The sequence below is a fragment of the Oncorhynchus gorbuscha genome, linkage group LG08 (genome assembly GCF_021184085.1).
Source record: "Oncorhynchus gorbuscha isolate QuinsamMale2020 ecotype Even-year linkage group LG08, OgorEven_v1.0, whole genome shotgun sequence".
In the NCBI taxonomy this organism is placed as follows: Eukaryota; Metazoa; Chordata; class Actinopteri; order Salmoniformes; family Salmonidae; genus Oncorhynchus; species Oncorhynchus gorbuscha.
In genome coordinates this window covers 66,831,842-66,843,908 of record NC_060180.1, presented here as the reverse complement: position 1 = coordinate 66,843,908, position 12,067 = coordinate 66,831,842, and the positions used below count along the sequence as shown (strand labels likewise).

General features: G+C 43.6%; 1 protein-coding gene across 2 annotated transcripts; it reads left to right on the top strand.

Moving 5' to 3' along the window:
- Positions 1-1,728: 1,728 nt before the first annotated feature.
- LOC124042064 (polymeric immunoglobulin receptor-like) lies at positions 1,729-8,159 on the top strand. 2 transcript variants are annotated; one of them, XM_046360381.1, is made up of 5 exons: positions 1,729-2,519; positions 2,697-3,038; positions 3,353-3,691; positions 6,677-6,726; positions 7,013-8,159. In XM_046360381.1, exons 1-5 carry the CDS (start codon positions 2,474-2,476, stop codon positions 7,304-7,306), a joined length of 1,071 nt encoding a protein of 356 aa, XP_046216337.1. In that variant the 5' UTR covers positions 1,729-2,473; the 3' UTR covers positions 7,307-8,159. The 2 variants fall into 2 exon arrangements, with proteins under 2 accessions (XP_046216337.1, XP_046216336.1); XM_046360380.1 differs by lacking the exon at positions 6,677-6,726 and adding an exon at positions 6,426-6,475 and having other exon boundaries at positions 1,730-2,519.
- The last annotated feature ends 3,908 nt before the right edge of the window (positions 8,160-12,067 follow it).

Genomic DNA, 12,067 nt, shown 5'->3' with positions numbered 1-12,067 from the left:
TGCATCTCAATCCACCACATCCACCTATGCCACAGAGCTACAGTGCTGTTTGTCAGATAGGAGACATGTCAAAAACAGTTTGGTTATCCGAACAGTTTGGTTATGCTCTACGACCCCCCACAAGTGCCACGGGATTTGTCGGGAGTCTTTTGTCTGTAGCATCCGAACCATTTGGGCTACAAACGAATATGACCCCACTGTAGAAAGTGTAGACTGTCACAAACACGAGGGTGTTCACGTAATTCGTCTGAAGGTAACTCATATAAATGAGTGGAAGTATGGAGGCAATAAGGGGTTAAATATGTGTCAAGCTTTCTTATATCTCCTAGTTATAAGACAGACACTTCAAAAACTCATTCCTTATGACTCATTTCTTGACTGTCTTTTTTGACATTTATGAATGTGTTAATCAATGCGTGTCTATGGACAGATTCAATATTTTATAACCTAATTTTTAAATATAACCTTTTTTATACCTAAAAGGGTCCTTAACCAGAAGGACCCCCACGTTCAGCTGGAAGGTGGCGCATGGAACGCAAAAATATTCCTAAAAATATTTAACCTCCACACATTAACAAGTTCAATGGCTCAAATGAAAGATAAACACCTTGTTTATCTACCCAGCAAGTCAGATTTCTAAAATGTTTTACGGCGAAAACATAGCACATATTTATGTCAAACCACCACTGAAGACACGGCTAATTTGCATAGCCAAGTTGAAAAAAATATGCAATCAACAAACGCAGGATTAAAAGAAAAATAATGCACTAATAATGCACCTTTTGAAATCTTCATCAGATGACAGTAATATAACATGTTACACAGTACATGTATGTTTTTTTCAATAATATGCTATATATATATATATATCCATAAATCTCTGTTTACAATGATGCATCGTTCAAAAAATGCTACTCAAATGTCCTGAGAAATGACGATAGCTCCGGCAGATAACGTCAGCTAACAAGGAATACACATCATAAACTTTGACTAAATATGCATGTTCTACATATATATAGTTAGATACACTTCTTCTGAATGCAATCGCTGTGTTACATTTATTTTTAACGTTACAAAAAGTAGCATTATGGCTCCTCTATCTTGGAGTCCACATAAACCCAAATTTACCACATAAATATTCCCTTACCTTTGCTGTTCTTCCATCAGAAGACCTGGAAGGAATTATACTTACCAAAAACAGCGTTTAGTTTTGCAGTCTGTGTCTCAAACACGACATATTTTGGTTGAAATGTAGCCAAAAGTCAAGTGGATGCGCACCAAAACGTTGAACTTACATATTATATGTCGATTAAACTTGTCAAACTAACTTCATAATCAAGCTTTAACATGTTACAAAGGTGTACAGCAATCGTGAGGATGAACAGAAACGCATGCATTGTATAATCGATCTTGGAAAAAAGACAGGACCTCAGCAGAGCGCGCATAAAAGTGACCTATTTTTTCGTGTGACCGAAAGGTTTCGGCCCGCCAAAACTCTCGTGAGCACGCGATTCTCACAATGAGAAGCCCCATTGAACGCTGAGATCGCGCTGAAGACAGAGAGACTGTTCCCAGACCTGTAACTGCTTGGGAAGGGTGGGGGCGATGACGTCAAAGTTGGGCCAACTTTTATGATGACAAGAGAGAGTTTGGGAGAATGACTGCCCTGAGAGTTCTGCTTTACATACAGACATAATTTAAATGGTTTTAGAAGCTTTAGAGTGTTTTCTATTCAATAATATTTTTTATTTGCATATATTAGCAACTTTTGACAACAAAAAAATTATGTTTACTATGGGCACGCAATTACTCCAGTGGGGGCAGTAGACAGCCCTATCCCCAATTAACTTAAAAATCAGATACCTAAATGAGCCATGGCATGAGCCATGGCATGACCATCTTAAAATAATTCCATATGTAAGTTTATAATATAAGGATCTATATCTTGTTAATTATTTACATTTTTGTCATTTCACAGACGCTCTTATCCGGAGCAACTTACAGGAACAATTAAGGTTAATTGCCTTGCTCAAGGGCACAGGCATATTTTTCATTTAGTCTGCTTGAGGATTTGAACCAGCAAGCTGGCCCAATGCTCCTAACTGCTGGGCTACCTGCCACCCTAATTAATAACTGTTAAAACATATTTTAAAAGTTGTTTGAATAATTGTCCATATATATTATGATTAATGAATGACGAGAAAGCTATTTATAAATGACTCATTTACGGATTATTTCTGGATGATGTTAAAAAGTTTTACAGAGTAGTGAAATTATTTCAGGAAGTAAATAGTCAAACAACTTCCTGCACTACACACACTAACACACACTCAGAGTGGTTCTCATACACACTGCAGGAGCAGATCTTCCTGTACTGGGGTGGTAACTGGACATAGAAGTATTGAGGGGACTGGAGTAAACAGGGTGTACAGGGTCTAAAGAGACTTGAACTAGCTGGGAGCCACAAGTCATCATGGTTATCCTGCTGGTCCTCACACTGAAGGTTGTCCTCCTCTTAGGTGAGTACATCAGTCTGAATGAACACATGTCCAGTGACTCCTCTCTATAGTTGGATACGTTTGGTTGTAACATTTTACAGTGTAACTCGTTCAGAGTAGAAACCCCTCTTACAGTATGTGAAATGGAAGCTGGGGTGTTTGTACTGTTTGTAATGAGACTGTTGGTGTGTCCTACAGCTGCTATGTGGAGTGTGTGTTCAGCAGAGTTGATCACAGTGGAAGGATATGAGGGGGGCAAGGCAGAGATCAGATGCCCCTATAGAGAGGAGTGGAGGAGCCACCAGAAGTACCTCTGTAAAGGGGATTGTCCTGTTTTTAATAAAGACAAAGTTATTAAGACTGAGGCAGGGGAAAACAGTGCTTCTAACGGGAGATACTCGCTGAAGGACAACAGAGAGGAAAGTGTCTTCATTGTGACCATCACCAACCTGACGTTTAATGATGCTGGGAAATACTGGTGTGGAGTGGACACATGGGGACAAGATAACTACATTAAAGTGAACCTTGAAGTCTCTGAAGGTAGTGTAAACATTGGATCCTCAAAACTGTTTCATTATTTATTTGAGGCTAAATTGATTTTATTGATGTATTATATTAAGTTAAAATAAGTGTTCATTCAGTATTGTTGTAATTGTCATTATTACAAATAAAAAAATAAAAAATCGTCCCATTTATTCGGTATCGGCATTTTGGCCCTCCAATAATCAGTATCGGTATCGGCATTGAAAATTAATAATCGGTCGACCTCTAGACTCACTGCATAAATTATGCGATCCTCGACAAAAGGGAACGCATTTCATTCTGTGCTCCTACATGTTTGTTTAAAATTACAGATTGGTGTTGTGAAAACCCAGCTGAAGTGACAGGCTCTGAAGAAGTGACAGGCTATGAAGAACAGTCAGTCTCCATCCATTGTATGTATAATGAAAAAAATGAAGACAATGAGAAATACTTCTGCAAAGCGAATACACTATCTAAGTGTCTAGTTGATGTAAAAGTGACAACAACCAAAAGCCAGAACGGGAGGTTCTCACTGTTCGACAACAGGACAGCCGGAGCATTCACCGTGACCATCACCAGACTAACCCAAGAGGATGCTGGGAGATATCTCTGTGGTGTACAGAACAACCACACAACCAATACCCTGTCAGCAGTTCAGCTTGTTATCAAGAGTAAGACATTTCTTTAATTTGCCTGTTCTGCATTGTGAGACATATTGATCAGGACACAGCTGTGTCAGTGACCACAGCTTAACTTCATGTGTGATTAAATGTACTTACTTAATGATGTACGTATGTATTTAGGGTATTTGCACCTGAGAGAGAGAGAGAGAGAGAGAGAGAGAGAGAGAGAGAGAGAGAGAGAGAGAGAGAGAGAGAGAGAGAGAGAGAGAGAGAGAGAGAGAGAGAGAGAGAGAGAGAGAGAGAGAGAGAGGCACGAATGACAACAGAAATATCTCAACAGGAAGAGCAGAAATCACACTTCCTTCTTTACGCCTGTCAGTGAGTATCAAATCAAATTGTATTAGTCACATGTGCCTAATACAACAAGTGTAGACCTTACAGTGAAATGCTTACTTATGAGCTCCTAACCAACAATGCAGTTTAAAAAGATAAGAATAAGAAATAAAAGTAACAAGTAATTAAAGAGCAGTGGTAAAAAAACAATAGCCAGATTATAGACAGGGGGGTACCGGTACAGGGTCAATGCACCGGTTAGTCCAGGTAATTCAGGTAATATGTACATGTAGGTAGCGTTATTAAAGTGACCATGCATAGATCATAACAACAGAGAGTAGCAGCGGTGTAAAAGGGGGGAAGGGGGCAATGCAAATATTCTGGGTAGCTATTTGATTAGATGTTCAGGAGTCTTATGGCTTGGGGGTAGAAGCTGTTTAGAAGCCTCTTGGACCTAGACTTGGTGCTCGTTGCCACTTGCCGTGCGGTAGCAGAGAGTACAGTGAATGACTAGGGTGGCTGGAGTCTGACAATTTTTAGGGCCTTCCTCTGACACCGCCTGGTATAGAGGTACTGGATGGCAGGCAGTTTAGCCCCTGTGATGTACTGGGCCGTACACACTACTGTACCCTCTGTAGTGCCTTGCGGTCGGAGGCCAAGCAGTTCACATACCAGGCAGTGATGCAACCAGTCAGGATGCTCTCGATGGTGCAGCTGTAGAACCTTTTGAGGATCTCAGGACCCATGCCAAATCTTTTCAGTCTCCTGATCTGGAATAGGCTTTGTCATGCCCTCTTCACGACTGTCTTGGTGTGTTTGGACCATTCTAGTTTGTTGTCGACGTGGACGCCAAGGAACTTGAAGCTCCCACCTGCTCTTCTACAGCCCTGTCGATAAGAATGGGGGTGTGCTCGGTCCTCTTTTTCCTGTAGTCCACAATCATCTCCTTAGTCTTGATAACGTTGAGGGAGAGGATGTTGTCCTGGTACCATACGGCCAGGTCTCTGACCTCCCTACAGGCCATCTCATCGTTGACGGTGATCAGGCCTACCACTGTTGTGTCATCGGCAAACTTAATGATGGTGTTGGAGTCGTGTATATAGTCTCGTGGTCAGGGTACATTTACATTTCAAACATTTCAGGAAGTACACTGAAATGTAGCTTCTCTTCAATGCCTTCATTACCACACTTTCATCCACAGTTTTTATGAAGATAAAAAAATTCACAACAGCTGTGATGGATTCAGCTTGTTTCGGTACAATTGTATAGATATGCTGAGAGAGAATTTGTTCTTTTGAGATGGTGGGGCCTTCTTGTGTCGGTAAAATTAATTTTGCGAGATATAGTTGTGGAAACACCTTTATACACAAATATTTATATAATAACCATCATATCAAAGTAAACTTTGCAGTTTATTAAGCTCAGATGAAATAACTTGTGATGAAGTTCACAGGGTGGTGAAAGTACATGGTGATGAGCTTGATGGTCCTTTCCAATGACTATCGAGGGTCTTATTCTGGTGACAAATTGATTGATGTTTGACTGCCGTTTGACAAATATAAATATTCTTGTGCTTATCCATAATAATCTCATAATGTAGACTAGCCTACCCAGTACCCTCACAGTCTACTGTATCTATGGGTTGTTGGCTAGAGCACACATGCCAAGTCCAGCGTAGGCTCATTTGCTATTTAACGTAACAGTTTTTGTCAAAACTATCGGTTGAGTTGAAAATGCGATGGAAACACATGGAACTTTCTGTTTTTATTCGGTAAATTAAAACTTAAGTAAAAAAAAGTACATTTTGTGTGAACTACGTCAACACGATCCGCAACAAGTTTGTTTAGTGGATTGGAAATGTCGCATATTTTACTTTATGCAGATTTGATCATATTTGCATGAAAATATGTCGCTACTTGGATGGAAACCTAGCTAATGACAACTAATTTTGGAATTAAAAATTGGTTTACTTTCTGAATTGACTGTAATTTAAATGGGATTGACCCCGACCCTGGTAGTATTTGAGTCATTTCATCTGTTACACACACATACTGTAATGTATGAGACACGCTCTCACTTTCTCTCCCTCTCAAACCCAGTTTCACCAACTTTATCATCACCACCTATTGCCAATTTGCATATACAATCCTCCATTGACCCTGGTTGAGAAATAGAGGTCTCATTGTGAACAGGGCTCGGAAAACCTCCTGAACAGACTGCTTCAGCCCAATGGTGACATGTGTGAATTGTATGACACTGTGTGTGTGTGTGTGTGTGTGTGTGTGTGTGTGTGTGTGTGTGTGTGTGTGTGTGTGTGTGTGTGTGTGTGTGTGTGTGTGTGTGTGTGTGTGTGTGTGTGTGTGTGTGTGTGTGTGTGTGTGTGTGTGTGTGTGTGTGTGTGTGTGTGTGTGTGTGTGTGTGTGTGTTTGTGTGTGTGTGTGTTCCACAGCTGACTCCTCAGCACCCAGGGTGAACACAGACACTGGGATCAACAGAGAGGTCAGTGTGTGTGCGCGGGCCTGTCTGTTTAACTGACTGTGTGTGTGTGTGTGTGTGTGTGTGTGTGTGTGTGTGTGTGTGTGTGTGTGTGTGTGTGTGTGTGTGTGTGTGTGTGTGTGTGTGTGTGTGTGTGTGTGTGTGTGTGTGTGTGTGTGTGTGTGTGTGTGTGTGTGTGTGTGTGTGTGTGTGTGTGTTCCACAGCTGACTCCTCAGCACCCAGGGTGAACACAGACACTGGGATCAACAGAGAGGTCAGTGTGTGTGCGCGGGCCTGTCTGTTTAACTGACTGTGTGTGTGTGTGTGTGTGTGTGTGTGTGTGTGTGTGTGTGTGTGTGTGTGTGTGTGTGTGTGTGTGTGTGTGTGTGTGTGTGTGTGTGTGTGTGTGTGTGTGTGTGTGTGTGTGTGTGTGTGTGTGTGTGTGTGTGACAGCGAGAGAAAGAGAGAGCGAGAGAGAGAAAGAGAGAGAGCATGTTCTAATCAATATTCTTCCCTCTCTCATCATGTCCTCATGTCCCTCTCCTCCTTTTCCTCTCCAGGGTTGTCATGGTGATGGTAACTATGAGGAGATAGAGGACTGCCCCCTACAGTTCAGTTCAGGTGGTGAGACCACCACCATCTATGCCACCGCCAACTTACCCACAAGCACCTCTGACTCTCTCAACTACGCCAACGTCAACTTCCACAAGGTCCCCAGCTGCCCCAAAGAGGCCACTGTCGCCATCGCTAAAGAGGGCACTTCTCCTGGTTACTATGCCACTGTCAATCATCCACACAGCACCTCTGAGGCTCCTCCCATCTATTATACAGTCAGCAAACCCAGAGATGCCTGAGTCACTGACAACCAATCACAAGGGACATATACACACGGGCAACAAATCATAAGTGACATGTTATTATAATAGTTAGAACTATATGTTCCACCGACAATTTTTAGAAAACAGCTACAAGATCAGGGCCTGAGTTCCCGATAGCGATGGAACTTAGGCTTACAAGTGTTTTAACAATGCATAGTTCTTACAACGGCCGAATATGTATCTTGCGTTTTCTAAAACACCAAACAGGGAGAACATTCGCGAAGTGATTCATTGAAGAACATTTACACATACTCAGAACATTGCTTGGTGTAATGGTGCTGCTAGTGATATTGAACATGCTAGTGATATACAACATGCTAGTGATATACAACATGCTAGTGATAGACAACATGCAAGTGATATACAACATGCTAGCGATATACAACATGCTAGTGATATACAACACGCTAGTGATATACAACATGCTAGTGATAGACAACATGCAAGTGATATACAGCATGCTAGTGATATACAACATGCTAGTGATATACAACATTTTTTATTTTTTTTTATTCATCCGTTATTTTACCAGGTAAGTTGACTGAGAACACGTTCTCATTTGCATCAACGACCTGGGGAATAGTTACAGGGGAGAGGAGGGGGATTAATGAGCCAATTGTAAACTGCTAGTGATAGACAACATGCTAGTGATATACAACATGCTAGTGATATACAACATGCTAGTGATAGACAACATGCTAGTGATATACAACATGCTAATCAGCCCCTCCAGGATAAAAACTTTTTTAAAGTGATTTCCAAAAATCTGAAATTCTGAATTTTTTTAAATGTTAATTTCATATAAAGCAATAAAAAGTTATGTGCTCAGTTTTATGAAGATTTTAGCAATTTTGTTTATTGTCCTGAACAAACAGCTCTGTCATAATCCTCTCACATTCACTCACACACCTCTCCTCTTCATTTGGCTTGGGGCTTGCTATCAACATGAGATACACCTCCCATTCCCACTCTCACACCCTCTCTCTCCCGCTCTCTGTCTCTCAAAAACAACATATAGATTCAAAGCTGATCAATCGCTTTCAATTTGAGGATAGATATTTTGCATAGACTGTTTTCAAAATCCTTGAGATTGTGACTTTTTTTCTGAAAGGGTCGTAAGGGAGATAAAGAGCAGAAAACATAGAAACAGAGTATTGTGGTTGATATGTACTTTTAAAACAGTATTACTATTTTTTTAAATCGTGAAAGATTGTGCTTTCTTGACCCGTATGAAGTTTTGCAGAGAGTTTAAAATGACAGAGGACAAATTACACTCCGTGCTTTGAGCAGCGCTCTCCATAGACAGACTGGGGAGAGCAGAGTGCTGACCACCTTACTAAAGCCAAGGTTAGACTGGGGAGAGCAGAGTGCTGACCACCCTACTAAAGCCAAGGTTAGACTGGGGAGAGCAGAGTGGCGACCACCCTACTAAAGCCAAGGTTAGACTGGGGAGAGCAGAGTGCCGACCACCCTACTAAAGCCAAGGTTAGACTGGGGAGAGCAGAGTGCCGACCACCCTACTAAAGCCAAAGATAGACTGGGGAGAGCAGAGTGCTGACCACCCTACTAAAGCCAAGGTTAGACTGGGGAGAGCAGAGTGCCGATCACCCTACTAAAGCCAAGGTTAGACTGGGGAGAGCAGAGTGGCGACCACCCTACTAAAGCCAAGGTTAGACTGGGGAGAGCAGAGTGCCGACCACCCTACTAAAGCCAAAGATAGACTGGGGAGAGCAGAGTGCTGACCACCCTACTAAAGCCAAGGTTAGACTGGGGAGAGCAGAGTGCCGACCACCCTACTAAAGCCAAAGATAGACTGGGGAGAGCAGAGTGCCGATCACCCTACTAAAGCCACCCTACTAAAGCCAAAGATACACACAACGGGGAGAGCAGAGTGCCGACCACCCTACTAAAGCCAAGGTTAGACTGGGGAGAGCAGAGTGCTGACCACCCTACTAAAGCCAAGGTTAGACTGGGGAGAGCAGAGTGCCGATCACCCTACTAAAGCCAAAGTTAGCAGAGTAATAGTTTGAGTAGAACACCACTCACCTTGCCACCGTCTTCCCTGCTACCACTTCAGTCATGGTGATCTGCCTCTGCTGTGGGAACTGTTCTGACATTCTCATACGCTTTGCTGCACAGTCTTTAGCTGTTATTTTGTTGGCAAATGAGATTGATTGCTGTTCATTGTACTGCATGTTAGCCACCAACAATCACCCATCATCTTTGCATGTGAATACGCTGACAACCTGGGAGAAAATACGTTGTTGTGTGGTTGGATTGGGTCATTTTCCACTGTAACTGTCATGTTTTGTCTTAGATTGTCTTGTCATTTTGCTTTTCCTTCTGTTCGTTTTCCCCCTGCTGGTCTTTTTAGGTTCGTTCCCCTTTTTCTCTCTCCCTTCCTCTCTCTCTTCTCTCTATCGTTCCGTTCCTGCTCCCAGCTGTTCCTATTCCCCTAATCAATCATTTAGTCTTCCCACACCTGTTCCCTATCTTTCCCCCTGATTAGAGTCCCTATTTCTCCCCTTGTTTTCCGTTTCTGCCCGGTCGGATCCTTGTCTATTGTTCACCGTGCTGTGTTTGTGTATCGCCCTGTCGTGTCGTGTTTCCCTCAGATGCTGCGTGGTGAGCAGGTGTCTGAGTCTGCTAAGTTCAAGTGCCTTCCCGAGGCAACCTGCAGTTCAAGATCGAGTCTCCAGTCTGTTCTCGTCATTACGAGTGGAAATTGTGTTTTTTGATTGTATTTTACTTTACTGGATTAAAGACTCTGTTTTCGCCAAGTCGCTTTTGGGTCCTCATTCACCTGCATAACAGAAGGATCCGACCAAGAATGGACCCAGCGACTATGGATTCTCTCTACTCTACTCTCGAGTTCCAGGGAGCGATGCTCGGCAGACACGAGCAGGAATTGTCTGCTGCTCGGCATGCCGTTGAGACCCTGGCCGCTCAGGTTTCCGACCTCTCAGGACAGTATCAGAGTCTTCGTCTCGTGTCACCAGCTACTTCCGGTTCTTCCGAGCCTCCGGAACCTAGGGTTAATAACCCACCATGTTATTCTGGGCAGCCCACTGAGTGCCGCTCCTTTCTCACCCAGTGTGATATAGTGTTCTCTCTCCAACCCAACACATACTCAGAGAGAGAGCTCGGATTGCCTACGTCATATCACTCCTTACTGGTCGGGCTCGGCAGTGGGGCACAGCTATCTGGGAGGCAAGCGCTGAGTGTACTAACAATTATCTGAACTTTAAAGAGGAGATGATAAGGGTTTTTGATCGCTCAGTTTTTGGGAAAGAAGCTTCCTGGTCCCTGTCTTCCCTATGTCAAGGTAATCGATCCATAACGGATTACTCTATAGAGTTTCGCACTCTTGCTGCCTCCAGTAACTGGAACGAGCAGGCGTTGCTCGCTCGTTTTCTGGAGGGACTCCACGCTAAGGTTAAGGATGAGATTCTCTCTCGGGAGGTTCCATCCAGCGTGGATTCTTTGATTGAACTCGCTATTCGCATTGAACGACGGGTAGATCTTCGTCACCGAGCTCATAGAAGAGAGCTCGCGTTAACTGTGTCTCCCCTCTCTCCGACACTACCATCTTTCCCCACTGACTCTGGTGTTGAGCCCATGCAGCTGGGGGTATTCGCATTTCGACTAAGGAGAGGGAACGGAGAATCACCAACCGCCTCTGTCTCTATTGCGGTTCCGCTGGTCATTTTGTCATTTCATGTCCAGTTAAAGGCCAGAGCTCATCAGTAAGCGGAGGGCGACTGATAAGCGCTACTAGACGGTCCTCTCCGTCAAGTACCTGTACTACTTTACTGGTCCATCTACGCTGGACCGGATCGGCAGCTTCCTGCAGTGCATTAATAGACTCTGGGGCGGAGGGCTGTTTTATGGACGAAGCCTGGGCTCGGGAACATGACATTCCTCTCAGACAGTTAGGGAGCCCACGGTCATGTTTGCCTTGGATGGTAGTCCTCTCCCCAGTATATTATATGAAACACTACCTTTAACCCTCACTGTATCTGGTAACCATAGTGAGACCATTTCTTTTTTGATTTTTTGTTCACCTTTTACACCTGTTGTTTTGGGTCATCCCTGGCTAGTGTGTCATAATCCTTCTTTTGATTGGTCTAGTAATTCTATCCTTTCCTGGAACGTTTCTTGTCATGTGAAGTGTTTAATGTCTGCTATTTCTCCTGTTTGTTCTGTCCCCTCTTCTCAGGAGGAACCTGGTGATTTGACAGGAGTGCCGGAGGAATATCATGGTCTGCGCACGGTCTTCAGTCGGTCCAGAACCAACTCCCTTCCTCCTCACCGGTCGTATGATTGTTGTCCTGATCTCTTCAAGAAGCGTTTTGCATCCGCTCCTATCCTTGTAGCACCTGACGTCACTAAACCGTTTATTGTTGAGGTTGACGCGTCGGGGGTGGGCGTGGGAGCCATTCTGTCCCAGCGCTCCGATACTGACGATGGGGTCCACCCTTGTGCGTATTTTTCTCATCGCCTGTCACCGTCGGAACGTAACTATGATGTGGCTAACCGCGAACTGCTCGCCATCCGTTTAGCCCTAGGCAAATGGCGACAGTGGTTGGAGGGGGCGACCGTTCCTTTTGTCGTTTGGACTGACCAAGAGAACCTTGAGTACATCTGTTCTGCCAAACGACTGAATGCGCGTCATGCTCGTTGGGCGTTGTTTTTCGCTCGTTTCGAATTCGTTATTTCTTATTGCCCGGGTACTAA